The sequence below is a fragment of the Rhipicephalus sanguineus genome, chromosome 4, assembly GCF_013339695.2.
Source record: "Rhipicephalus sanguineus isolate Rsan-2018 chromosome 4, BIME_Rsan_1.4, whole genome shotgun sequence".
Taxonomy (NCBI): Eukaryota; Metazoa; Arthropoda; class Arachnida; order Ixodida; family Ixodidae; genus Rhipicephalus; species Rhipicephalus sanguineus.
The window spans coordinates 116,716,596-116,743,160 of record NC_051179.1 but is presented as its reverse complement, the minus strand read 5'-3'; the positions used below and the strand labels follow the sequence as shown (position 1 = coordinate 116,743,160).

General features: G+C 46.7%; 1 protein-coding gene across 1 annotated transcript in view; it reads left to right on the top strand.

The window, feature by feature from the left end:
- Positions 1-26,565, top strand: part of LOC119390613 (eIF-2-alpha kinase activator GCN1-like) — a 298,045-nt gene that overhangs the window by 118,504 nt on the left and 152,976 nt on the right. The window contains 6 exon segments of the mRNA XM_049415316.1: positions 74-217; positions 799-926; positions 9,295-9,484; positions 16,062-16,298; positions 20,138-20,332; positions 22,978-23,196. Coding sequence (XP_049271273.1) covers positions 74-217; positions 799-926; positions 9,295-9,484; positions 16,062-16,298; positions 20,138-20,332; positions 22,978-23,196 — 1,113 coding nt within the window.

Below are 26,565 nucleotides of genomic sequence, written 5' to 3'. Positions count from 1 at the left end.
ACCGAGTGTCTTTCGTAACGGTGTCTCTTGTAGTGAGATTTTATTGTACAACCAAATCTGCACTTGTCCATAGCGCCTGGCACAGAAAGTGGCGGTCGACGTGTGCTTCTCCATCAGTGGCCTCGAGAACTGCAGTCGGGCCGAGGTTGCCGAGGTCAAGGTCCTGCTTGGTGCCCTCTACTCACCCGAATTTGTCGTGCGAGAAACTGCTCTTCAGGTAAGCCAACCAGATGTTTCTCTTGTGGCAAGGGTAAACTTGAGATTCTGTGGGCTAAGGAAATGCATTGTGGTCATACTTATGTATTTGTGGTTGCCATTTGCAAGTTCTGACAGCTCAGGTGGCACAAGTGCACATTTTAACCCACGTGTGTCTTGTGTAATGGGGGTGTGATAATGCTGTTATTGTTGTGTAAACCTTGGCAAGTTTACATTGTGCTCAGTCAGGTATGGCCACTTCTTATACAGCACAGGACTGAATTGCTTAGTTGCTGTGGTTGAGGCATCTGGCACAATAGCTCTGGTAGAAGCTGCATGTATAAATTTAGGGAAGCAACAACTCACTGTCCATGTCCTATACTGTTCTCATGACAATGTGATGCAATCCGTCTACGCCTCCTGCCTTTGAGGGCGTTGTACAGGTATGTTAGTGTGTTGTGTAAAATGACTTCTTTGTGGAGGTTTTTAACAAGGATGTGTGTGTGATGGATGCAAAAAGGAACTTCAAATCGTACATACTTGTAGACCTGAGATTTAATCACTGTTCTGGCTCTTCTAATGCGCACTTACATGTATGTGCAGTGCCTGCTGATGCTTCAGCTGGTGGTGCCAACCCACGAGACAGACCCCGAGAACAGCCTTGAGCTGGCGGCCCGATTGTGGGTGGCACGATTCGATTCCAAGGAGGAAATCAAGGTCCTGGCTGAAAAGTATGCCATCTTTTCGGCCTTTTTCTAGTCTCGTTCTGCTATGGGAACGTTGGAATTGTAGGTCCAGTACTGCTGCCGACTTGAATAGATGGCAATCACCCATACAGTGAACTTCGGTAAGATGAACTCTCGCTTATGCTGAACAGTGTGGGAACGCTTGTATGGTTTTCTATAGACCCAATGAAGAAAAATATGCTTAAGGCGAATAGCCTTGCACACACTCTTCTGTTCGGACAAACTTTCCTGGTGGTCAACTCTCGCTTATGCTGAACAGTGTGGGAACAAAACTGAAAATTGGGCTAGATGGTGGGGATTCATTGTGGGCGAAGCGCAAGAAACGTAGACGGAAAAGAGGAGAACGACACAAGACAGGCGCTAAACTTCAACTGGTTTTTTAATCGCAGAAATCACACGCAAGAAAACTAACAAACAAAGCAACCATGGCAAAACACAGCCTGATAACAAAAGAACGAACACCACATCCAACCGTCTGAACAGGCGAGGAACGTGGACAGGACAATAAGTTGCAGTACTTGGACCTTAGGCTCGATTTTTCTGGCGCCCATGTCTGCTGGCAGTATCTCCCAAGATCAATAAAACCTATCTTAGACTTCAGATCCAGTCACTCAAAGCTGGTAAAAATAGGCATAGCCACATCATGCTTGTGGTCTGCTCTATCAAAATCTTGCATTCACTCCTTGCAAGCGAGCGCGACATCGCAAATTAAAAGACTGAAAGAAGTTGGCTATCCCAATTCAGTAATTTCACTATCGTGTGAAAAAGTGTTAAAAAGCCTCAAGTCTGTTGAGTGCGGGGAAGGCATTGACAAGGCTGATACCAAGCAAGTGGTGGCCATTCCCTATGTTCATGCTCTGTCTCACCGCCTGAAAAAAGCGGCCAGGAATTACAAGGTTGAAGTGGTTTTCACGTCGCGTCGTAAATTAGGAACAATTTGCGCTGCACTGTCTAGAAAAAACCGTGACAATTCATCCCAGCGAGCCACATGTAATGTGAAGCACAAAATGAAATTTCTGCCTTGCGAATGCGGAGTAGTATACCGCTTGCCCACCAGTTGTGGGAAGGCATACGTAGGCCATACGCAGGTGCCTGAATGTAAGATTACGTGAGCATCATAGCTCACTGAAGGGTGCACCGTATTCTCATCTGGCCATGCACTGCAAAAGTTGCGGCTGCGCACCGGTCTTCGGTGAAACTTCCGTGATCTTTCGTCATAAAAACTAGAGGGCACGTGAAGTGGTGGAGGCTTACCACATAAATAAACATGGAAATTCATGCATCAGCCAGTCGTCTGTGGCACTATCACATAATGAAATACACTTGTTGGAAAAGGGGTAGGCATGCACGTGGTGCAGCAAGGTCGTTTGCAAAGGGACACGTCACCCATGTGGTGCACGTTCCTCGCCTGTTCAGACAGTTGGATGTGGTGTTCGTTCTTTTGTTATCAGGCTGTGTTTTGCCGTGGTTGCTTTGTTTGTTAGTTTTCTTGCGTGTGATTTCTGCGATTAAAAAACCAGTTGAAGTTTAGCACCTGTCTTGTGTCGTTCTCCTCTTTTCCGTCTACGTTTTTTGCGCTTCGCCCACAATGAGTGTGGGAACGCTTGTATGGTTTTCCATAGACCCAATGAAGAAAAATATGCTTAAAGGGACACTAAAGGCAAATAACAATTTATGTCATAGTGAAAGCTCAATGTATGACAACTTCTAAAACGGCAATATTATCAACAGCAGTGCCCTACTTGCCGAGAAATTAAGCTAAATGTATCACATGATGAGCGCCACGAGTGGGACATTTTTGAAGTGATCCCGATGACGTATGAGAGCCTGCCTACTATAAATCACTAGTAATCAAACTAGCAGCAATAAAAAAAGAACCTTCTGTGCATCAAAAGACGTAATAAAATGCTGTTTGTTCGTTTCCGTTTGATTCATGGAAAAAAAATGCCCCCACCTCCCCAAAGGGAATCGTGAGGAAATGCGGATGCATTTCTTGCACCGAGAGTACACGGCGTAGTAATCTCTTCACTCCATTTATATATACGTGCGAGCGAGCGGACGGGAGAGTGGGGCGCAGGGAGGAGAGAGAGCGAACGGCGAGAGAAGGAGTGGTGAAGCACTGCACCTACCCCCTCCTACACTGGGATCGAATCCCGGCCGCGGCGGCTGCATTTTCGATGGAAGCGAAAATGTTTGAGGCCCGTGTACTTAGATTTAGGTGCACGTTAAAGAACCCCAGGCGGTCGAAATTTCCGGAGCCCTCCACTACGGCGTCTCTCATAATCATATCGTGGTTTTGGGACGTTAAACCCCAGATATTATTATATTATTACCCCCTCCTACACTCTCTCCACACACGCGGGAGCTCCGCCGAGCTCCCGCGATGCGAGCGCCGTCACACGCCAGAGCGCGCTCCTCCTCTCCACTCACTCTCCGCTACTCCGCCCGCACCACCTGCTCCGGTTGCTAGGGGCGAGGATAAACGCGCGCGCCCGCAGCTGTTGCTATGGGAGAGGGAGTGAGAGCGGAGAGATAACACCTGCCGGCGCGCGGACACCGACAGACGCCTGACATGCCCAGACTAAGAAATGCATTCGCATTTAAAAGAACCCCTGTGGCGTTGCCATAGGGAACGGCGCGCTTGGTTCAAAGGTTCCGTTTTCGCCGAACTGCGCTTCGCCCGGTGCCCTGCTTCGCTCACACGTTCGCGTCTCAAGGACTCTGGTGGTAGTTTCCGGATTGCGTACTGCCGCGTGTGTTTTGCGCGCTCGTGAATGTCGCTCTGACAGAAAGTTCAACAAAATGCCGCATGCAACGACGCCGGTACTACGAGCCCTCAGCAGCATACCGTGTTCATCGGGGCTCAAGTCGCTGAATTGGAGCCCAGCGTCTCGACCCAATGTCTCGTCAAGTTCTCCGTCCACATCCATTGTGGCGATTGTGGCAAGCTTCGATGGCTTCGATGGCCGTTGTTGCTGCTGTGGGTCCCGCTACTTTCGCTCTACTGCTACTAGTGTCGGCGGCCGCGCAGTAAAGGCGGGCAACGTTGGGCACGGCAGCAGTGACGTATGAAAGTCGGATTTCAGGCGGGTGATTTGAAGTGTGCTAACGCGATGTGGACCACTAAAACGTGATTTTATTTCAAAATAAGCACTTCCTTGGCATAAAAGTAGCACTACGAGGTTTCTGGGCCGCTATTTCAACAATCAACGCCGACTTAATATTTGCCTTTAGTGTCCCTTTAAGGTGAATGGCCTTGCACACACTCTTCTGTTCAGACAAACTTTCCTGGTGACCAGCACTGCTGGCGATTCTGCGTAACAAATATGGCAGTCTTGGTGGCCCATTCACGTGACCAAGGGAAAGAATAATACAGTGAACTCCCGTTAAGACGAACTCAGTTAAAACGAATTCTCGCTTATGCCGAGCAACAGAGAACCGTTTGTTTGGTTGGGAAGCAAAAAAAAATACAACAGAGAGACATCGACGCATGAAAAAAATTCCATGTATTCCCGAAGTGTGGCAGCACAGGTCAAGCAAGAGAAATGATCGAAAAAAGCGCGCATTTTAAAAATAAATGCTATGCCGTACATGTAGACGAAAACCCTTTGGTAACAGGAAGCTTCTGCTGTACATGTACGACGAAAACACTCAAGGGGTTAAAAATGCATCATAGATGTCACCCTCACCGCTTCTGGTGGCCAATTCGATCGTCAAGCCACCAAGCGGACTAAGCCAAGCCACGTGAAAAGTCAACATGGCTGCTTGGGCTGTCTCGGAGGGCCGTTTCACAATGCACAATGTGGGAATGGTCCCACAGTTGAGATGTAACAGTGGGGTTCCTAATGCATGGGATCTTATGGGAGCTATGCCAGGGCTGGCCATAAACGACATAACAGCCAGGAAGACGCACCATCCGGGAACATAACAGTGGGATTCTAGTGTATTACATTGCATAAAACTCTCATCCCACGGTTATCTTCGCAATGTGCTTGTTGCACTACCTCTGCCTTCAAGACATGTAGACGGGCTTTTCACCTACCACCGTCATGCACACACTATAATTTTTTCGCTGTTGAGCTGGCTGGCTAACAATGGGATCTTTGATGGTGACTGCTCATTTGTGAATGAAAGTGGCCACAGTACTATGAGCAAGAGCGGGGCTACTGTTTGCCACAGCCACTGCTGTGTCAAAGTGAAACTATAGATACCATTAATGGTACTGTAAGTAGCGTCTATCCATTTTTGGAAGCACATGCACGGCCTACTGGCACCGGCTCAAATCCGGAGCCGCATCAAATGCCGGAGCCGCATCGGATGTACCCTAGGTCACTAACAGCGCAATTGTAAATGATGACTATTCTGAAGGCATGCTACCGACGTGATGTTACTCGTAGCAGTAAATGCAAATATGCATGAAGTGTTCTGGCTTACCTGTCATTAGTGTGTAGATGGTGCTGACGTCTGTGTCGATGCAGACTGCACCGCTTCAATTAGATAAGAACGTTTTCACTAGGCTTGTACGAATATTCGAGCACTTCGAATATTTGAACGAATATTACACTATTTGGATTCACTTCGAAACGAACCTAAATTATTCTAAATTTCCAAGTATTCGAAATGGACGAATAGACATATATAAACCGCATGTAATCCCCTGTAAAGGTGGTTTCACTGCAGTTCGGGGATGCTGTACCGTGATTACACCTTTCCAGGAAAAATCCGCACTGCCGCGAAGCCCCCCGTCAAGGTTAAATGAACAAATTACCCTCACATAGATTCATCATTTTTTTTAAGTTTAAAGGGCCCCTCACCAGGCTTGACAATTTTGAGCTAACGAGCGCAATGCATACACTGGGCGTTCACAATCACGTCAGCCAAAAATTGCAACGCTACGCGCCGCAGAAATGGGTCAAATTTCAAGGTGAACGCTGCTTGCCCTTCCTCTTGCGGGCGCGCGCGTTAGAGAATGAGGGGATGACGTACATGAGAAAATGGCCCTACGTAGATGGTAGTGCTGTGACGTCGCTCCTCTACGTAGACGACTGTGCTCTGGCGTCACCAACAGTACCATGTGACACTGCGATAATTATTTGACACGAAATGTGTAGTTTGTGTAATTTGTTGCTTGAATAGAGTAATAAAACTTGAGAGAAATAATGAGACACACAGAGGGAATGTGTGCGTCTTTTTCATTTTTTTCCGTGAATTGCAGCGAGATGCGGGGCTAATGTGCCTCTCTTTCCCGTGCGTTCGTGCCCCCCGGTTAGCGCATCGAGCAGACGCCAGCTCTGGAAACGAAAGTGATGTTCTGGCGCGTTCGAGCGCTCATGCTCATTTATTCTACCGCGTCCAAGTAAACGTTAATGCGGCACTGGCTCATGATACCGCCACTCTTGTGCCCGTACAAACGTCTCAACTTTCATGCCCGTCCCGCAGAAACAGGCAGTACACCACAGAGAACGCCAACAAAACGCCCACGGTCGCTACATAAAAAAAAAAAAAAAGGTAGCGGCCGTGCAACGCCGCTCGCGTGCTCGGGCTGGCTCGGGCACGTCACGCGCACGTGACCATGCATGCGCATGACGTGTTCATGCGTATGTGTCAAGTAAAGAGGGCAGGGAAGGAATTTGGCTTGCTAAGGCTACACGGGGCGAGTGGCAAGGGTTTGAAACTCGCCTCCTCGCATCATGGTTTCGCGCCGCTACAAATTATTGTTTTTCTCAGCTCGTAATGAACCGATTTGAAAAATTCTTGCGACATACTGCTCTTCATTCGGCACACAACAACTTCCAGCATCTAACTAAAATTTGCTATGTGGCCTGGTGAGGGGCCCTTTAAAAGCTCGTTATACTGGCTTATACAGTATAACCTCATTACAACAGACCTTCTCAGTGAAGAGGACTTTGGTCTGTTGTAAAGGGAGTATGTAAAATCCAAGTACTCTTACAACAGACTTTTATGTAAACACTGAATGGGTCTGTTACAATCGGAGAGAATTACGAGTCGCAAACATGGTCAAAGAACGGATTTATTCTTAATGGGGACCATTCTTGGAAAATTGCATTTTCAGTTTCTGTAGCCCTTTTTTCTATCAGATTCCAAAATATCTTCGCTGAAAACTACGTAGAAGTACTGTAAAAAATTTTTTCTGTCTGCCGACTTGGTGAAAATTGTGGAAATAGCAAAAAAACATAAAAAAACAGCGTTTTTCTAAATTATTGCTCGGAAACGGCGCAACCGGCCGCCACCATTTGGGGCTCGTTGTAAAGAGCATTTCTCAGTGTTCAAGTTCTCCGTTTCAGCTAGCTCCTCCACTCAGTAACAAGCGTACAAAAAGCATGTTTCATTCAAGCCCTCCGATTGGCTGCTTCTGCGGTGTTGCTCCAGCACCTGCCAGCACGCCTCGCCACTGGTCCGATGCTTGCTTTGGGAGCGTCGTCTACTGCTTGTGCGTCGCGAGGTCATGGCTTTCGAAAATTGGGCTACTTAGTGACGCGTTCTCACTCGTTCTGTGTTTACGGGTCGGCGATAATTTATAATATAATTACGCTTTAGTTTGGCAGCTGCAAGCGGAAGCTCAATCATCAGATTACGATAGCACGCCGCACTCGTCGCGAACATCGCAGACGTGAGACTGTAATAGCGATGACTCGTTGGACCCTCTGTTAGAGGTTCTGCTTATCAGGACTTTGGAGCTCATGACGAAGACCACCGCGGGACAACTCTTTGTACTCGCGATCGAGCATGACGTACTTTGAAACATCGGGCACCACGGCCACGCACATCGCAACCGAGCCTTCTATTCGATGTCGTGGTTAGGCCTAACTTCGCTCACGGTGCCGTTGTACGAGACGAATGTGAACTTCGCGGGCAAGAACATCACGCTAGCGAACATGCGAAAGCGAAAAAGCCGCAATGTCCTTCGTCACAAGCAACGGATCACATCGCCCGCTGGCTCCTCGGAACCGCGGGTTGGCATTTTGCGCATCGGCAGCAGACCCCTCGGCCAAGTTCGCCGTGCAGCGACCGCTCGGAGAAGCGGTGGCAGCGGCTAGCAATTTCGCACGTCAGCGTCCCAAAATGCCAACACCAAGCACGCTGCGTGCCGATTTTTCGTCGCTACAGCTAGGCACAGCTGATCATTGACAGACCGGAGATCGGCGGCCTTCATTCTTAAATCGCTACGTCGATATCCGCGGCGCGCTGTTCCCGTCCCGAAGTATGCTAAGCGATGTTTGAAGTTGGAAGTTATTGAATTTACAATGTCCGTGGTAGAAAAGTCCGCTGTAAAGGAGTCCTGACCACCTTGCTGGCCTGACATTTCAGTCAATTATATCCAAATGTCCGTTGTACCAGAATCTGTTGTGAACGAAGCTCAATCAATGGAACAAATATGAAGATCCGCATAACACCACGATTTCGTATGTAGTATCAGAATGTCTGTTGTAAACGGATCCGTTGTAACGAGGTTATACTGTATGCCCTAAGTACAGTAAATTTTAAAATGTAAAGTATTTTATAGGTTATCACTTGCATTCACTGAAAGTCAAATCCTGCTATTATTTAAAGTGGCTTCCACTTCTCTTTGAACCGAAAAGAATGCATTTGCACATTTGCGAGACATTTGCACATGTCTTGTTTCAACTTTAAAAAATATTGTGCAGGTTAGTTGGGTCATGACAAATATGCTCATTCTTCTTTATATTATGCGATATATACTATTCGAATTCGATTTGATATTATTCGACCAAATCACTATTCGCTGAATTCGCTTCGAACCTAAAATTTACTATTCGCACAAGCCTAGTTTTTACTTTTTTCACGTTGCACATTTGCAGTGTTTTGTGCTCAGAGCACACCGAGGGAATATCAAATTAAAAGGGACGTGGCCATATATATCCATATTAGTGATAGTTTGATACCATTAAATAATTGCTTATGTTTGGCAAAGCCATGGGATGAGTCAAAATTATCCTATTTTTCATATAGTCGACGTTGTATTAATGAGATTTTTCTGTATTTGCTACCGTCACTGAAAGTCAAATCCTGCTATTATTTAAAGTTGCGCATCCAGTCCAGTCAATATCTGACTGGACTTCTTGCTTCTAGTTTAGCCTCTTAAATAGCTTGTCTGCTAAATGAGGTTTTGTAATTACTGTGGAGGTAGCAATTGTCAATGCACTCTGCAGCAGAGGACTGTAGGCAAACCTTATGTTCTTCCCAGGAATCCCATAAAGTTACTTGCAACTACTTGCAGCACAGTGGTGGCCAATGCTATTTATGATGATCTATAGTAGCCTGTATGAATGTGCAATTCGCCTGTGTCACGCGTGCTTTGTTTGTCGTGTAGGTTGTGGCGTGAGCTGAAACTGGAGCCCGAGCCGTCACTGTGTGCCCGTCTGCTGTCGGATGTGATGCACCCGCAGGCCGAGACTCGTAGCACAGCGGCACAGGCCCTCAAGACGTTGCTGCAGGCCTTCCCCGACTGCCTTCACGATGTGTTGCTCCAGCTCATGGACGCATACCGCCAGCACCTGCAGGTTCGTGCCTCAGTGCGTCGAGTCTCCGTAAAAGGCAGGCACTACTCCCACCACACAAGCATCTTTCTCGCAATTTCACATAACGCTTAGGCTTGAAATCAAGGCTTCGACGGACACCAGTCTGGTCAGGAATAGTCGTTGAATGAAAAGACCAGGATGCTGACTACCAGAGGAAAACAATGTATTGATGTTTTTAGCTCCCGTACTGGGAGCCGAGGCGTCAATACATTGTTGTCCTCTGGTGGTCGGCGTCCTGGTCTTTTTGATTCAACACCTAGGCTTGGGCCATTATGCAGTCAAATAATATAATATTCAATAGTTGCTATGGCTTGAATTTTAGTATTGAAGTTCTTGAATTACTTGGAATAAATAATACAATCGATGTCGATTTTATTTAATTTCTTAGGGACTGCGAAAATGTGAAAAAAATTGGGCTGCCCCCCTTAAAAAACAAATGCATGTTTTTTTACTTCGCTAAAGGGGTCAGCTTACCTAAGCTGCATCCGAAATACCTCTAGACTTGCCAGTATACACTAATCTTTCATCTCTGTCGGACAGCAAACGATTGTGAATACTAGGCTTATGCGAATTGAAGCGAATTCCAATACTGTAATATTCACTCAATTATTTGAGCTCTTCGAATATTTCAACGAATATTACAGTATTCGAATTCGCTACGATTCGAATTTAAAATGTTGGAAATTTTAAAGTATTCAATATGTGTATACAGTCGAACCCCGCTACAACGAACGCCGCTTCAACGAAATTTCCGGTACAACGAAAAATTCTCAGTTTCCCGTCAGCAGTCCATAGGAGTCAATGCATAAATATGCTCGCCACAACGAACACTTTTTCTTCTGCCGTTCCGCTTCAACGAAATTTGACTATTCAATTCAGAGTTCAAAAATTTAATTTGCCGTAAACACGATTTCGAACATTTCGGTACATTTTAGAACATAAAAATATGTCTGCAAAGTTTAAATTGCGTGTTGGCACCGCCAGAAACTGCCGCTGTTGACTGAGCATGGGGGCCGCCATTGCTTGATAGCGGCGGCGATGAGACTGCCCTGCTATCGCAACTGGCTTGAGTTGCTTCTTAGTTGCAGACAATCCGGAGCCGAAGCTCAGTTGTCCACGCTGCAGCCTGGCAAGCCTGGGTATGGTGGCTAGAACCTAGGGTGCAGTTGCAGAACAATGCCTTTTCCAATGCCAATGCTTTTAGCACTTGGCCAGTGCGGCCAGTGGTCAGAGGAACAATTCGTCTGCGTTATCAACGGGATCAGCGAGCCGCGAGTGGTGGATGATAAGAATAGCATAGAATAAGGCTAAGTCATTGCTCCGCGATAGCACACCTGCATCTTGGCGTTGTCGGATACCTTGTTGGTTGGCGGATAGCTAGTGTTAGCATATTAGTGCAACTGTGCAGTTCGTGTTGTGCACGCCCGTGCCGCTTGGTTCGTTCACGAAACCCGTTGTTTCAGCGTGCTTTTCAACATGGCGTCGCTATGCATATATGAGAATCACGTCATGACATTGCTGGGGAAACAGGAAGCAGCCAACACCTTTTGAATTTTGGAAATAAAAGTTTGTCTGTTTTACTAGCTCAGGTCAGCTATATTTTTTTTTTATTTCACTCCAACAAAATGTTCACTTCAACGAAATTTTTTCTGCGCACAGTCAATTTTGTTGTAGCGGGGTTTGACTATATTAGTCCACATGTAACACCCCTTTAAAGGTGGTTTCACTTCAGTGGAGGGGTGCTATGTCATGAATACACCCATCCAGGGGAAATCCGCACTGCCGCGCAACTGTTTCTACCGCACCTCCATTTGCCATGGGTGCAGTGAGTATCTTATAAGTAGGTGTGTGCGAATATTCGCAATTTCGAATATTTTTCGAATAGTGCCATTCGATTTGCTTCGCACTGGAATTTTACTATTCGAACTTCCCAAAAAGAAACACAGCCAACGTCCCATTGATTGTGACCCCTTCAATTTTTCAATGTGCTTCACCTCATTACACTCTCGTATTGCGGCAAAGCTGCCTTTCAAGCTTCGTTACAGTCGCAAATGTATTAACTCTAGAAAACGCTGATTCCAACATGGAGATGAAAGATGTGGCAGAGGTGGGGGCTCAATTAATGCTTGAGAAAAACTTGGCAGTGGGCTAGTTGGTTAAACATTATCGATGATTTTTGCGCAAACTTTACAAAAAGTGACTGGGGACAGAGAAGGACCACACACACGGCACATATGAGCGCTTTTTGTAACTTTTTGTAAAGGTTTTTGTGAAGTTGTAAAGTCACTTTTTGTAAAGTTTGCGCAAAAATCATCAATTAATGCTGTTTTGGACCTGAAATTTGGGCAGGAAGTCCGAAAAATTAGACGCCGAAGCTTTTTAGCATCCGAAATTTCAGGCGTTCTTGTATATCGACGTCTACGAGGCAGACTTGGAACTCTGGACTTGAAGGGAGAACACCCTTGTCCGCTACATCAGTTGGGCTTCCACAGCAGTTGAAAGAGGAGGAGAGGCTGAGGAAATGGCATCTTTGCCTATCACGTGTAAAGTGTTGTCGGCAACACTTTGGTTGCACCAAATCACGTACATAAATACAATTCGGCCTCTGCATTGCTTCATTCTTGATAAGACAACTATGAAATACCACCCCGCCAGTGCTTCATCAACCTAGCGAAAAGAAACACCTTCATGTTGCTATCTCATAAGTACAGTCGATCCCGGAAACATTGAACTCGGATATATCGAATTATTGGCTATATCGAACAGTTGAGAAATCCCGTTGAATTTTCCATGCAAAAGTATGGGGCTGGTGCGCACGTATATCGAACTCCCAGCGAAACATCCGCTATATCGAACGCTGCGCAGCGCCAAAGCCCAGAAAGGGCATTTTTCCTAACAAATATTGATCATTTTTCGGCCTCGTTCTAACAAGTTCCGATCACTCGTCACACGCAGGTGACGAAAAGGCAATGTTATTCCATTGCGTTGATCTAGCTCGTTGCACAGCGCCTGTCGGTGCACCGGTCTTTTGTTGCGCGATCCGCAGGTTTTAACGCGCGCGCAGTGTTTTTCAAAGAGGCCGATTGCTGGAGGCATCAAAATGAGAATGCGAAGTGTCCCGGCAGCCTCGTTGTAATGTTTGCATTCCGTTCCTTGTTTGTTCGCGCACGATGGCATGCAGGCCTGAAAAGCATGGCCTTCGAGATCTGCAACCTCATGACGTATTTTTGGCGTTTTTGGTTTTTTAAATGCATATCTCAGAGGCTACGCTTTTTTTTTTCGCACTTCTCGCCAAAGCAAAGGCTGCCTTTTACAAAGCCACAAGTGCTATCGCTATCGTCAACATGTCGACGGTGGAGAGCATGGAGGAAAGTGTCTTGTGCAGCATTGTTGTGGCATGTGGACTTGTGTACGTCTCGCTTCGTTTTCGATAAATCGTCATTCGGGAGTCAAACTAAACATTGTCCCACTCGTAGCGATAAAAAATGATGACCGTTGCTTGGAGCGACGTCAAGTAAAGCACCGTCGTGCACTGTTTCCTTGCGGGCCTTGGTGCCATGTGGCGACTTCGGGGGCCTCATGAGCGCTGACTACGCGTACGGTGCGTCAGTGAATTTTGCGACTTATTAGCGTTTCCGAGCGACTTCATCGGTGCAAATAACGACGTAGCTGTTTCTGACTGCATCGATGCCGAGATCGTAGCTAATGCTGCCGGTCCTGCGGAAATGGACCCGTGCGGTTTGCAGATGCCAATGCCGCCGCTGCCACCGCTAAACCCTTCATCGCGCTACAAAGCTTGTATCGGTGTTTAGCGTCGATCACCGCTGTTGTGGCCGAAGATGCTGAATTTGCTTATTTGGAAAGCTTCAATGATATTGACGATGACTTGATGAACTTACGGCGCGAAGGAGCAAGACAAGTTTACGGACTATTTTCATGCGATATAAAGTGCGGTAACTTGCAAAAGAAGAAGTTGTCGCCTTGTTCTCTAGCATATGTGAGCAAATCGTCATGTTCGCGGTTTTTACGATTTCCGAAAACTGTGTCAAGGCCTGCAGTGCTTTAATTAAAGCCTTAAATGCGCATATTTTGTATTTCGAATTATCGGTATATCGCGGTCCCCTTCGAGTTCGATATATCCGGGATCGACTGTATATGCTTAGGAATCCCCTCTAACTTTTTTTTCTGCAATTTCGCTTCGAAGTATTAGAAAAATATTCTAGAAATATTCGAGAAATATTCTAAAAATATTCGATTCGATTCGCACTCACACTTCAATATTCAAATTCGCTTCGCACTCAAAATTTTGCTATTCGCACAGCTCTACTTATAAGGTAAATGGGGTGACAGCAAGCTGCTTTCATTCCTGACTCTTCACAGTGCATTTAGGGCTCCTTCATGAAAGAATGGCAGCAAATGGCCACGTGGCATGTTTGAGCCTTGCATTAAAACCATCCGGCATGGTTACAACTGCGCTATGCCACATGCACTACCAAGCAGATGCTTATTGTAATGAAGTAGTTGGAAACAAGCTGCACGCATACAGTGGTAGCTGCCGTCACGCCTTCATGCATTTTTGCTGCATATTCGTATAGGCATCGCCACACTTGCACTAAAGTCAGAATCATTGCTTGACTTGTCTCTAGGCTTACTGCAAAGGCGGAAGACCTTTTGCAGCACTTTGTGACATTGGGCACACCGCAAGTTCAACATTTATGCCACAAAAAGTGATCACGGTATGCACTAGCCAGAAATATGGCATACAGTGAGATTAGGCTCTATGGAGACAGGGTCGGGATTCGTCATAACTATGTTTTGAGCATTAGTACGTTTAAAATGGGCATGTAAACAAGTTTATACTGAGGGGAGACGGTGGATGCATGCTTGTAAAGAATGAAGAAACGCACAGTATGTCCCGTGGCTCCGGCCCCTTACGATTCTTGGTATGCTTCAGTGTCTAGCATTTTAGCATTGTGGCGAAGCTGACTTTTGTGATTCACTATGGCCGCAGTCTGATTGCTGCACGAGGGTGTTTATTCAAGGCTGCAAGATAATCAGCGCAGTGGAAGTGGTGGATTCAATTAATTCTGTTTTGAACCTGCAATCAAAGCAAATGGCCCGAAAAATCAAATGCTGAAGAGCTCCAGCATCATAAGTTTGAGATGTCCTTATATGTTCACTTTATCGGCGGTATCGGCGTATGGCGGTAGCGCTAAGGTGTTCGAATTACTATGGCACATCTGAAAAATCGCTCGTGTACTTATATGCATTTTCCTCTCTGTAAATGGCCTGGTAAGATGGTTTCATGGCTGTGAACACTTGTTTCTGTCAAACTACCTTTCTAGGTGCTTTTTATTGTGCCATGAAACCACAGTTTTACATGGTGTCGTGAAATGTGGCTTTGATGATTTTACCACTTCAGTGAAGTGAGAAAGCGGGCATTTAGTTTTTTTTTTTTTTTTCATATGAATTTGTCGTCCCTAGGTAGTCTGTTCATGGCGAGGATGAGCAGCGCAAAGCGCACAAGTGCGAAAGTAAGGAAGGATTTAGAAAGCGAAAGAGCAACTACCGTATTTACTCGTATCTAACGCGCACCTTTTTTTCGGCAAAACGAGTCGTAAAATCGCATGCGCGTTAGAATCGAGTACCGAAAAAACGGTTATCGTATTGCCATCGGCATTTCAAAATGGCCGCCTCCTACGCGCCTCGGCCATTTCTGTCATTGTTTCAGTTTGTACATGTGCTGAGGAATTTGTCATCTCGTTCTGCATTCGCATCGGCGGCATGGAAGTGCCCCCTCGAAATACTCGACGAGTGCACCACGATGTCGCATTTCAAAGAAAAGTTATTACATGTGCAGAGACGGACGGAAATCGAGCCGCATCGCGATCGTTCGGAGTTACCGAAACGTGCGTGCGAGACTGGCGCTAAGAGAAGCAGAAGATTGTTTTACAGCAAAGCTTCACGAAAAAGTTTCTGTGGACAAAAGCAGGGCCGGTTTGCCGAACTTGAAGAGCGTTGACAGCGACAAGGAGTTGTCCGACAGCGATGAAGACTGATCCATTACGCGACTCGTATCGCCGCCGTAGTGGTGACAGTTTCAGCGGCAAGGCCCGCCGTTTGACTTTGTGTTTTCTTTTTTTGAAACTTTAGTTCTTTAAAACCCAAATACCTGTTTTTCTGAATGTGCGAAGGTGGACTCCTACGTACTTTTGTTCATTTCTCTCACGAAAAATGGGTGCGCGTTAGAATCGATGTTGTACGTTTTTTTTCTTTTCTTTTTGGTCGCGGAAAACAGGTGCGCGTTACAATCGAAGGCGCGGTAGAATCGAGTAAATACGGTAACACGAGCTTTTGTGTTCGTCGCTCTTTCGCTTCCTCAGTGCTTCCTTGTTTGTCTGCAATTCTGCACTTCTGTGCTTCGTGCTACTCATCTTCTCTATGAGCATTAAACCAAACCCCTCTACATCGCTATGCCTAGGTAATCCAAAAAAATTGGACGTTGACCATAGTTGCTTTTGGAAAACCTGAAGGTTCACTTTGTGTGTGCGTAATGCAGCGTCCCGAGCCCGTGCGAGACAGCTTTGGGCGGGTGATCATGGAGCGGCCACCAGACATATGGGAGCCCCGGAGTGGCGTGGGGCTTGCACTGGGACAGTTGGCACCCCTGGTGCCTTCGCCTGCCGTGCCAGAGCTGATGGAGTTCTACGTGCAAGAGGCACTGTCCGACCCCCACCCGGTGGTGCACAAGACTCTCCTGGATGCGGCAACAGCCCTGGTCGACTTCCATGGAAATGTGAATCTCGCACCCCATACGCTCCTTCTCATTGCTTACAGAGCCTCTAGTTGCCCTTTTCGCAAGCTGCTTGTCTGTCTTTTTTGTACATCGGTCTGTTCACGTATTGAGCATGGCAGACCAGTCTGCAGTGTACAAGAGTACGAGGCAATTTCACTCTGGCGAACTTGTATGCAGGCTCACCATTTTTGGCTGTCGGTTCTTTTGTTGAATGTTATAGCTCATTCGAAAACCTGACGAGTATAAGCCATACCATTGAAGTCAGCTCATAACTTGCAAGCTCATTAAAGGGGCCCTCCAACACTATTCAACCCCCCATTTTTTACTTGCGGGTTGCGTAGACTGATGGCTGGGGATAATTTTAGCATACGTTTAAGCACCGATATCAAATTATTTAGTATTTTAATCACACGTTGAAGTCGCTACATCGCTGCTGACCGCATCAGCGCGTAGTGGCGCTTGCCAGAACTATTGCGGGCGGAAATGACGAAGATGAGCGCTGGCCTATGATTGGATAAATGTAACGTTAGAAGTAATAACGGCGTTGCATCAAAGTTGAGATTACTATTGTGTTTCGTTTTTCTTTTCTGTGCTTTATCAATGAACTCCAAATAGCCACCGTCACAACAAAAAATATCACTACAACCACAAAGTACGACAGAGGCGCCGGTTGCCATTTCGCCTCTGGTTGCTCTGGCTGCTCTGGCTTTCTTTTTTTTTTTGCCTGCGCCGGTCGGATGTCCATATGAAACGCTTGCCCCTCTTCCTTCTTTTTGCGTGTGTACGTTTGCGAGCTGCCTCTTTCCGCATGTGCGGTAGGCTCATGATTGTTGTTGAAATGGTGCAAGTAATCCTCTTCGTTGAATTGTTGTCGCTGCACACTTGTAACTCGTCGGGCTGCTCACCGAACAACCCGCGTAGGGGCGACCGTGTTTAACCGCCCATGCCGCTCCACAAATTCCCTTCTCAGAATGAGAAGAGGGAATGACACGGAATGTCGTTGTAAGGAACAGCAGACAAAGCCTCCCCAGCCTCGCTTCGAAGCAGTAGCGCCCGCTCACGTTCTGACAAGTCAGGTTTCAGGAACCACGTTTGTTACTATGGCAACGACGTCAACAATGCGTTGGAAAGGAGAAGCAACAATGGTGTGCAAGCTTCCCCTACGTAAGAGCTCTCAGCCCATTTCATTGGAGCGCCATCCGACGTCACAGCAGAGAGTGAAATGTGGTCACGTGACCCCGCGAAAATCGAGTTGAGGGCAGGCATTTTTTTTCTTGTATTTTGAATTTTCTAAATTGAATAACTTCGTACTGCGTGCCGCTATCGCTGCCGTTCTTGCTGCACTAGTTCGTCCGTACTTCAGTCTACGCAATCCACGAGTAAAAAATGGGGGGTTGAAGAGTGTTAGAGGGCCCCTTTAACATGTGATTGCATTACGCAATGATATTATGTGATGCATAACTGATGAAAAAGCCTTTGAACAAGAAATCTCGCTACAGCCAGAGCCTTGTTGAAATGGTGGCTTTTGCAACATTCTTTGTTCAAAGCTTTCTCATCAGTTCAAGCTTTAAACACAGTTGTCTGTCTTGTTATGATGCACATAAGTATTTTTGCATCAATTATGGCACACTTGCTTCCATCAGTGCCTCCTATGTATGAAATGGTGAGGTGTGGTAATCTTGGTTAGAAACCATGCTTCCCAGCACCTTCAGTACCTGGCCAACATTGCTCACATCTTTCAGTATTCAATGCTCGGAGCTGAACGCTTGCCACGTGTTCTTGCATCTGCAACGCTGTTATGCAAAAAGCTGCCACTGAAAAAATACATGTTCAGATAAGAAGCTAAGGGTGCACATTGTTGCCTGGCTTAAAACATTTTCTGGCTTTAAAGGGCCCCTAAACCCCCTCCGACATTTTCCCAAACACTTAAAGTAAACAAGCGCATCGCGTGCAGAATGCCGTCGCGATCAACGATGCCACACGCCGTAGCGCTACAGCTCGCGGGTGCGCCACAATTTCGAAAAACAATAGCTTCTCCTTTCCGGTCCCCGCCATTCCCGACACTGACATGGGTGACATCACCAGTGAAACTCGATGACGTTATCACTTTCGATGCTTGCGATTGGCCGAACGACAACCGACGACTTCCGATTACTCTGCAAACAGCTGTTTGCGCGCACCTTGCTGTTCTTGGTCGTGTTGCCGCTTGCGAATCGACATCTGCGGCCCGTAACGCAACCGCCAAGTCGTTAGCGTAATTACACATCCTCGCCTTGTGGTTTTATGAGCTCCGTGAACTCGAGCTCGGCTCCTCATCTCGAGCCGAGGTGGTCTGGCACGGCGTGTCCCTGTACGGGTCCATCACGTTGGCGATCCTTTGAAGGCGTGCGCGCAACACAGGGTCCATACCGGCACGATTTCTAGGGGCACGGGCCGGCACGGCAGCAACAGCGGTTAGTCAACGAACAGTGCACCCAGATACCACACAGAGTTGATGGCGAGCTGGAGCGTCGGAGTCGCCAGAGTCGCGGCAACCGGAAGTAGACGCTGTCTCGAACGGCGCGTCAGCGGTGACGTATGCCACGCGAGATGAGGAGGGGCACTCAGCGAGGAGGGCAAAGCGGTTTTGGAAGAGGGTAGCGTAGGAAAGAGGGAAAGAAGCGATCGTCGCGTTTCGATCATCAAACGCGTGTAACTCCGCTATTACGGCACCGTTTCGAAAAATTCTCACGGCTACGTGTTCGTTGTAAACTCGAGCACAACTTCCTCACCTTAACTAAATTTCGACCGCTGGGTGGTTTAGGGGCCCTTTAAAAGAGGATGTTGCAACTAGAGATGCGCTGAGAGGCCCCTCATCAGGCCCCATCACAGTTTGCTTTTACACTAGTTTTTAATGTCGGGGGAAATATGGGCGCAATATTTTTTCAAGTTTTGTGATTATTTGAGACGACAAATTGAAGTTTCACTTTGCGATGCTGGTCAAAGCTGAGCTTAAGTATTTTTTTGCACGGCCCTTTGAGCGAAACACGGCAGGCGAATTAAGTGCTACAAAAACCCACGTGACCTACAGCTGCTCACGTAGACACTCTACACTCAAACCTCATTATAAAGAAGTTAATCTTATACGAAAATAACTTAGTTATATCTGAAAATTCGTTATAAACGTATATTCCTAACACTATGTATTGCAAGGCTAGTCTTTATTTACTTCGTTGTAACCGATATTTCGTTATATCCGTGTTCGTTATATTGAGGTTTGAATGTACTCCTTTGTCTTGACTAGAATCAGTGAGTGATATTGCTTCCATGCCTTATACAATAACGCCCCAAATTTTTGCAATCGTTTTTCCTCTGCCTTCTCCAACACCGGAGGTATAGGGGCCGCATCACTTTAGGCAACTGGTCCGTTTTCTTTATTTCTTTATTTATCTTTATTTTTACTGTGGTGCACTTAATATATTAGTTCCGTGCATTCTGTAGAGGACGATTTGCCGAAGTCATGTCCCAAAATCTGCCATTTTGTGGGCCTGATGTAAAAGTGTTTAGGCGTACGATGTTAATTCCCTGGCAAGAAGCAATTGTCCATTAAGAGTTGAGACACTCGTGCTTTGATTTGTGAGCATGCAGATTTTGTGATCTTGATTGCTTTGATTTCTGAAAGATTTTCTGAGCATGCAGAGTTTTCGTACTCCGCAGGCACGATCAACCGCACATAATCTATCCACCATTCTTGTCTGCTCGTATCGAGTGCACTTGGCGACCCTTTAGAGTTGAGCAGATGTAGTCAAAGATCCGCAGCCAGGAGGTTTGGCTCAGGCTCATCCCCATGCACTGTGCAGAGCAAGGTGAACATCCTGCTGCCCCTATTCGAGCGTTTCCTGGACGATGCACCGAGAGACCAGAGCTACGACCAGGTGCGACAAAGTGTGGTGATCCTGATGGGTACTTTGGCACGCCATCTGGACAAGGATGACCAGAAGGTCAAGCCCATTGTCAACCGCCTCATCGACACCCTGGCTACACCTTCACAACAGGTGGGTAGGCTGGCTAACAGCACTCTCGGAGTCAAGAGTCGAGCATCAAGTTATTTATTTGATGAAGGTCTTCTTTAGTCAGCTCTAACGTGCCAGCGCACTGGTCCTGTAAGCCTTTCTCCAGGTTTGTCAGGCACTGAAACCTCCTTTGGATATCAAATTCTTGCTAATACTGATGTAAATTTCAGCACACCAATCTGCATGAACTAGCGTCAGGTTGGTCTGAGCACACATACGGCAAGTATGCTGTGCAATGGCAAAGCAGTGGACTGCTGAATCACCATAGTCTGCAGTAGGATATCGGCAAGAATCGTACAGCATGCACACTAGAATGACAGGAATGTGGTGGATTGCTTCACGTTTGCTATCTCTGCATTTACCTCAGGGCATGCTTTCAGAACTGCTTGGTTGCCACCTGTGATCATGTAAATAACAGTTTCTGATTAATTTTCAGCTATTGTAGCGATTTGTAGCTTCATTTTTAGTTGGATTCGGTTGAAGGCATGCGTGACATCACAAACGTGGCAGAAGCTGTCGAGGACGAGAAACAATTCTACCAGGATTTGCATGCTGGTACAAAACCCGCCAGCTACATCATGCTGGATATAAAGATCTGTTGCCAACCAATGCAGTCGCAAAGAAGTAACTGCAAGTGATATACTCTAACGAAAAGCACATCTACTGGAATAAAGACACAATCCATGCTTTGCAGCTGTACGCTAATCAGTAATGAGAGAATTGCAGAATTGGCAACTGATTTTTTGTGACATAGAAGCAAGGATTGTGGATTTACAGTCAACGTCCGATTTTTCGGACTCCCTAGGGACCGCGAAATTGTCCGAAAAATCGGGCAGTTCAAAAAAACGAATTCATGCTTTTTTATTCCGCTCAAGCGGTCAAATCGCCGCAGCCACGTCCGAAATAGCTTTAATGCCTCCCAGTACACTTATCAGGCATTTTGGTGCGCGCCAAGGCTCTTGAAATACATTCCGTACCTGCCGCAAACCGCGCTTAACTACGTGCCAACCGCCACTTGCAAATTTGCGTCTTGTGATGAGCGCCGCTGATACCAGCAAAGCACGGAATAGATTATGGCTCTCTCGCATGGAGCGTTTGGAAACGATGATGCAGAACACAAAGACTGTGGCGGAAGAGCGGGTGACTTGTCCGGCTTTCCCCGATTCGTGTGCGCTCGTAAACGCGCTCACACACATTGCCGAATCTCTGCCGATACGCAGTATGTGCTGCCATGTGAAGCCGATCGTTTCTAGTTGTGTGCAGCACATCACCAACTAAGCTGACGCAGTCACCGTACTGTTGCTGTACCGTACGCATGCATTTGTCATGAAAGGGTTCGTGATGCCCACTCCGTTCCTGACTGCGCACGGGTGGGGCAATGGCGAGCTGGTTTCGTTCGTGAAGGCAACGCGTCTGTGCGGCGCACTTAGCGGTCTCGCACAAAGAGGCAGCATGAATGGCGGCGCGGCGCGTTTGGGTTCTCGCCTATTAAATGCGTGCAGTACGCATGCAACTGCGCTAGGCCACATGCACTACCGAGCAGTTAACTGAAGATGCTTATCGTAAGGGTTGTCAGCGATTAAGCAGTACTGGCGCGTTTGCCACCTGCTGCCATCACGCCTCCACTCATTTCCACTGTTTATCCGTAAGGACATCGCCGCACGGCGCCGTGATAGCGGCCCCTTCGAATTTCTGGCCAGCTTCACCCCATAACACTTCCGCATTGCGGCAAAGCTGACTTTCGGACTCTGCTACTGTTGCGAACAGTTAGACTCTCGAAAGCGCTGGTTTGACCCTACAAGTTGATGGACGCGGCAAAGGTGGGGTCTTCAATTAATACCTTTTGGACCCGCAATTTGAGCAGAAAGTCCGAAAAATCAGACGCTGAAGAGAGTCAGTGTCCGAAATTTCGGACGTTCTTATACATTGACGTCTATGGGGCTGGTGGCAGTGCCGCGAAAGCGTCCGAATTTTCGAGCATGTCCGGAAAATCGGCCGTCCAAAAAATCGGCAGTTGACTGTATTCAACAAACAAATGGTTGATAATGTAGTAAGCTTTCTTGTTGGTTGCTTTTTGATATATTCAGTAATTCATTGTTCAGTAAATTCAGGGACATTTTTCCTTGAACCTTAATTGCAAGGTTTTACAGGGTCTTGACTCGGTGTTTGAAGGCGGCATTATCAATTTTAGATACATAGAATGCTGTTCTGTATCTCAGTCTGAATCTACAGAATTTTTCCCGAGGAAGTCTATTGTTAATTGAGAAATAGAAGATGGGTGTTTCTTTTTCTGAGTGTTATTGTTCATTAGACTTCGCGCTTGTACCACATGACTGGCAAATATCAGTGGCATCGCAGATTTCAAAAGTACTTTAATGTATTAGGTTACTCACATTGTTAAAAACTGTTCTGGGCACCACCATATGTCTTCCTCAACTGTTCCTGAGTGGTTGTAGCTTAACCATCAGTAATTGAGCCCTTTCAAATGATACTGATTCTGAAGAACAGAGAAGCTTGAAAAACGACTTGTCTACGCGAATTGAGTGCTCAGCCAGTAGCGTTTCGGCCGTGTGCGTTTGTGTTGGGTGGCACTGTAGTGAGACGTGGTTGTCACATGCGTTGCCCAGGTGCAAGAGGCAGTGGCCACCTGTTTGCCTCCTCTGATCCCGGCTATCAAGGACGAAGCACCCGTGCTCGTGCAGAAGCTGCTCAACCAGCTGCTCAACTCGGAGCATTATGGCGAGAGAAGGGGCGCTGCCTACGGCTTGGCTGGGCTTGTGCGTGGGCTTGGCATCCTATCCCTCAAGCAGCTGGACATCATGAACACCCTCACTGAGGCAGTCCAGGTTCTGACCACATTTGGTACCATTCCTTTGTAAGGATGCGTGTTGCCAGAATGCACGTAAAATGGGCTTCGTTGTCTGTCGAATGCATAATTTGAAAAATAAGCTCGCACATTTAGCTCTTGATGGGCACCTTAGTAACCTTGTTAGATCACTGAGAGGAGGATGTGGGTTCTAAAAGTTCTTTTTGTTTCACTATCAACTGAACTCCAGTCTTTGCCAGTTTTTCATCCTCATTTTAAAGTACAGTTAAACCTGGATATGACGAAATTGACAAACTCACGAAAAAGTTCGTTACAAACAGGTTTTCGTTATAGTGAAACCTCGTTAATATGTGCCTGATGGTAACGCATCATAACTATGTACAGTAGAACCCTGCTGTTACGTTCCTTTCTGATGCGTTTTCCCTGCTGTTACGTCGTTTTCCGCCGGTCCCAGCACAGCTCCCATAGGGCACAATTTATTGGGAACCCCGCTGTTACGTCGTAACTGTGGGACCGTTCCCGTATGATACGTCGTGAAGTGCGCTCCGAGCTGACCGAGTGAGTACCGAAGAGAGCGGCCATGGTGACTTTCCACACAGCTTGGCCTGGTTTGACCGTAACATTAGCCGCATGAGAGGCACAAGCGACAGATACTTTCGGTTGACGCAAACAAAAGCATAGCCTCCGAGATCCGCATTGCAAAGATGGCATCTGTGACGTAATTGCTCAAGAAAGCAAGGCCTTCGAGATTGGCATTTACTTATAATAAAAGCATAGCCTTTGAGATTTGTATTGCAAAGATGGCGTCTACGACGTTATTGCTTGCGAAAGCAAGGCCTTCGAGATTGGCATTTACTTCTGCCATCGCGTTGGCGTATTATTTGCCGGAGGAGTTCAAGCTGGTTGGAGTTCACGTGGTCGTGCGCGCGGTTCGCGGTTGTACTCACCGCTCTGGTCGTGCTTGCGCGTGCTTAGTTCTTTCACGCCTACAGCTGTTGGTGCTAAAAAATATCACATACGTTGATTACATTTCAGTGGATGCCGCCGTCCCCAGCTCCGCGTTTCTATCCGTCGACTGGACCGTGGCTGAGTGGTGGAGCCGCTTTCGGGGGTAGTTATACTTTCGCAAGGCGTTCGACCGTTTACTAGAAGCCACGGCGTCCGACATTTCCGTCACTTAAGAGTCCTAATGTTAAAAGCACATTTATTTTTAAAATTGACGATAGCTGCGTTATTTTTTTCTTTTTGCGTGCTTGAGGCCCTTGAATTAGAATGTAATCGAGGTGTATCCAGAAGTGATTTAGACGAGAGAAAACTGAACCACATTAGAAAACTGCCAAGAGAATAAATTTTACGTTCAATGAGGGTAAATTGAGCTTATCTTTTACTGACCATCAACACTGGAGCATGCCGTAATGCAGTAACTTTACATTAAGTTTCATTTCTACTTGAATTATAGAAACTTGAGTGTGCGTTAGACATGACAGCACGTTAGCAACGTTGCTTGTTGGGCGAGTTGGAACGAGTCAGTCATAATGTAGTTCAGCGCAAAAAACAGGCAACAGACGAGCGAGAGGACAAGGACACAGCGCTGTGTCCTTGTCCTCTCGCTCGTCTGTTGCCTGTTTTTTGCGCTGAACTACATTATGACCAGCACGTTAGGTTCGAGTAAACATGGTAACTGTACAGTTGAACCTGCCTATAACGAACCTCCATACAACGAATTCCTCGATATTACGCAGTTTTTCTATTCCACACCGTTACTCCATAGAAGCACATGTATTTGCGACCTCTATGTAGCAAAGTGACAGCAGGAGACACCCTCGATATAACAAATTTTCGCCGCCGACAACCTCAAAATTTTACCCCGGATTTTGTTATTTTGGCACGAGCAGGAACTGCACGCATCTTCTGCGATTGCCCCGCCGACAACGGAGCATGAAGCGGCGGTGGCACGCATTGCGCGCTCAAAGCCTCGGCGACCGCGAGTCGAGAGTGAGCACTCGTTTGTGTGCAAGGCGGGCCTGTGCCTCTCGAGCAAGGAGGTTTAAAAAAAACTTCTGGAGTGGAGGTCCCCTATACGCGCCCACGCGAGCGGGTGAAGCCTGGGAAACCGGTTGGCAGCCATATTGCTCCGGGCAAGAGGCAGGGCAGCTTGAGCGCGGACAGCGTAATTGTGAGCTTCCGCAGGGGCGTTTCAGCGTGAGAACTGGATAGTTAGTGTCACTTATTTGGCCGAATTTTTTTGTTGTCCTGCAGGATTGAAGAAGGCAGTTTTTTCCACCATAATACATGGGCTGAAGCGTGCCTGATAACACGTAGAATTCGCTTCCAGCATTCCCGAAATGAAGCACATGGAGGAGTTAATAAGTGGTACATAAAATTTTATTCACGCCCGGCTTTTACACAATTTCAAAGGAAAAAGAAGAATATACAATGTGGTTTATACGTGAATCGATAAAGCAACAAATCCAAAATAACTTCAAAATGCATCATAATGCACACAATCACGAAACTAACCGTATGAAACACGCGTCCTTAAAAACGAAACACAGCAAAAGAAAAGATACAAAAGCAAACTAGTTAACCAGTTTGCTGCTGCTCTGGTTTATGCATAATGCAGACAATCACGAAACTAACCATATGAAATACGCACCCTTAAAAAGTAAACACAGCAAAAGAAGAGATACGAAAGCAGATTAATTGACTAGCTTGCTGCAGCTCTTGTTTACACTCGTCTATAATTTTTTTCAAAGTAACAGTCCTTAATTGTCAGCCGTGTTCTTACTCCGCTCTGGGAGTTTTAAATGCGAGGCATTTCTTAGCGAACCTTTCGCACATTCAGCGTTTTTATCTACGAATCTATCTGCCTAGCCACCTACGCCGAGGTGCTCTCATGATCGCCTCCTTTACTTGGTGCAGACCAAAATCGGCATGGGAGGGTAAGAGGATTGGACGGATATGGCTGTCGTATCATGACATGAATAACGGGAAAATTCTGTCGCGTAGGTCGTCAAACCCTTTCCTCCAGACACGTGTGGCACATAGCCGTTTACCACTGGCCGTGGTGTACGGGTATGCGCCACATGTGATTGACAGTTTATATCTACCCAGGAACCGCGAGAACAGACATTGGTACTTTAATGCGAGAGCATTAAGAAAAACCGACATCGGCAGCGTTGACCCGACGAATGGAAAGAATAAATATTAAGATCACAGCAGGAATCTAACCCAAGCATTCTGCGTGGCAATCAAGTATTCTACCACAAAGGTACGTCGGGTATATAGACTGGTTCGGAAAAACAGCCTATGCAGGCGTAATGTCTGTGCAACGTCAAGTGTGGTTGTGGTGCTGGCTATCTAATTTTGCAAGAAAGCAATGCACAGT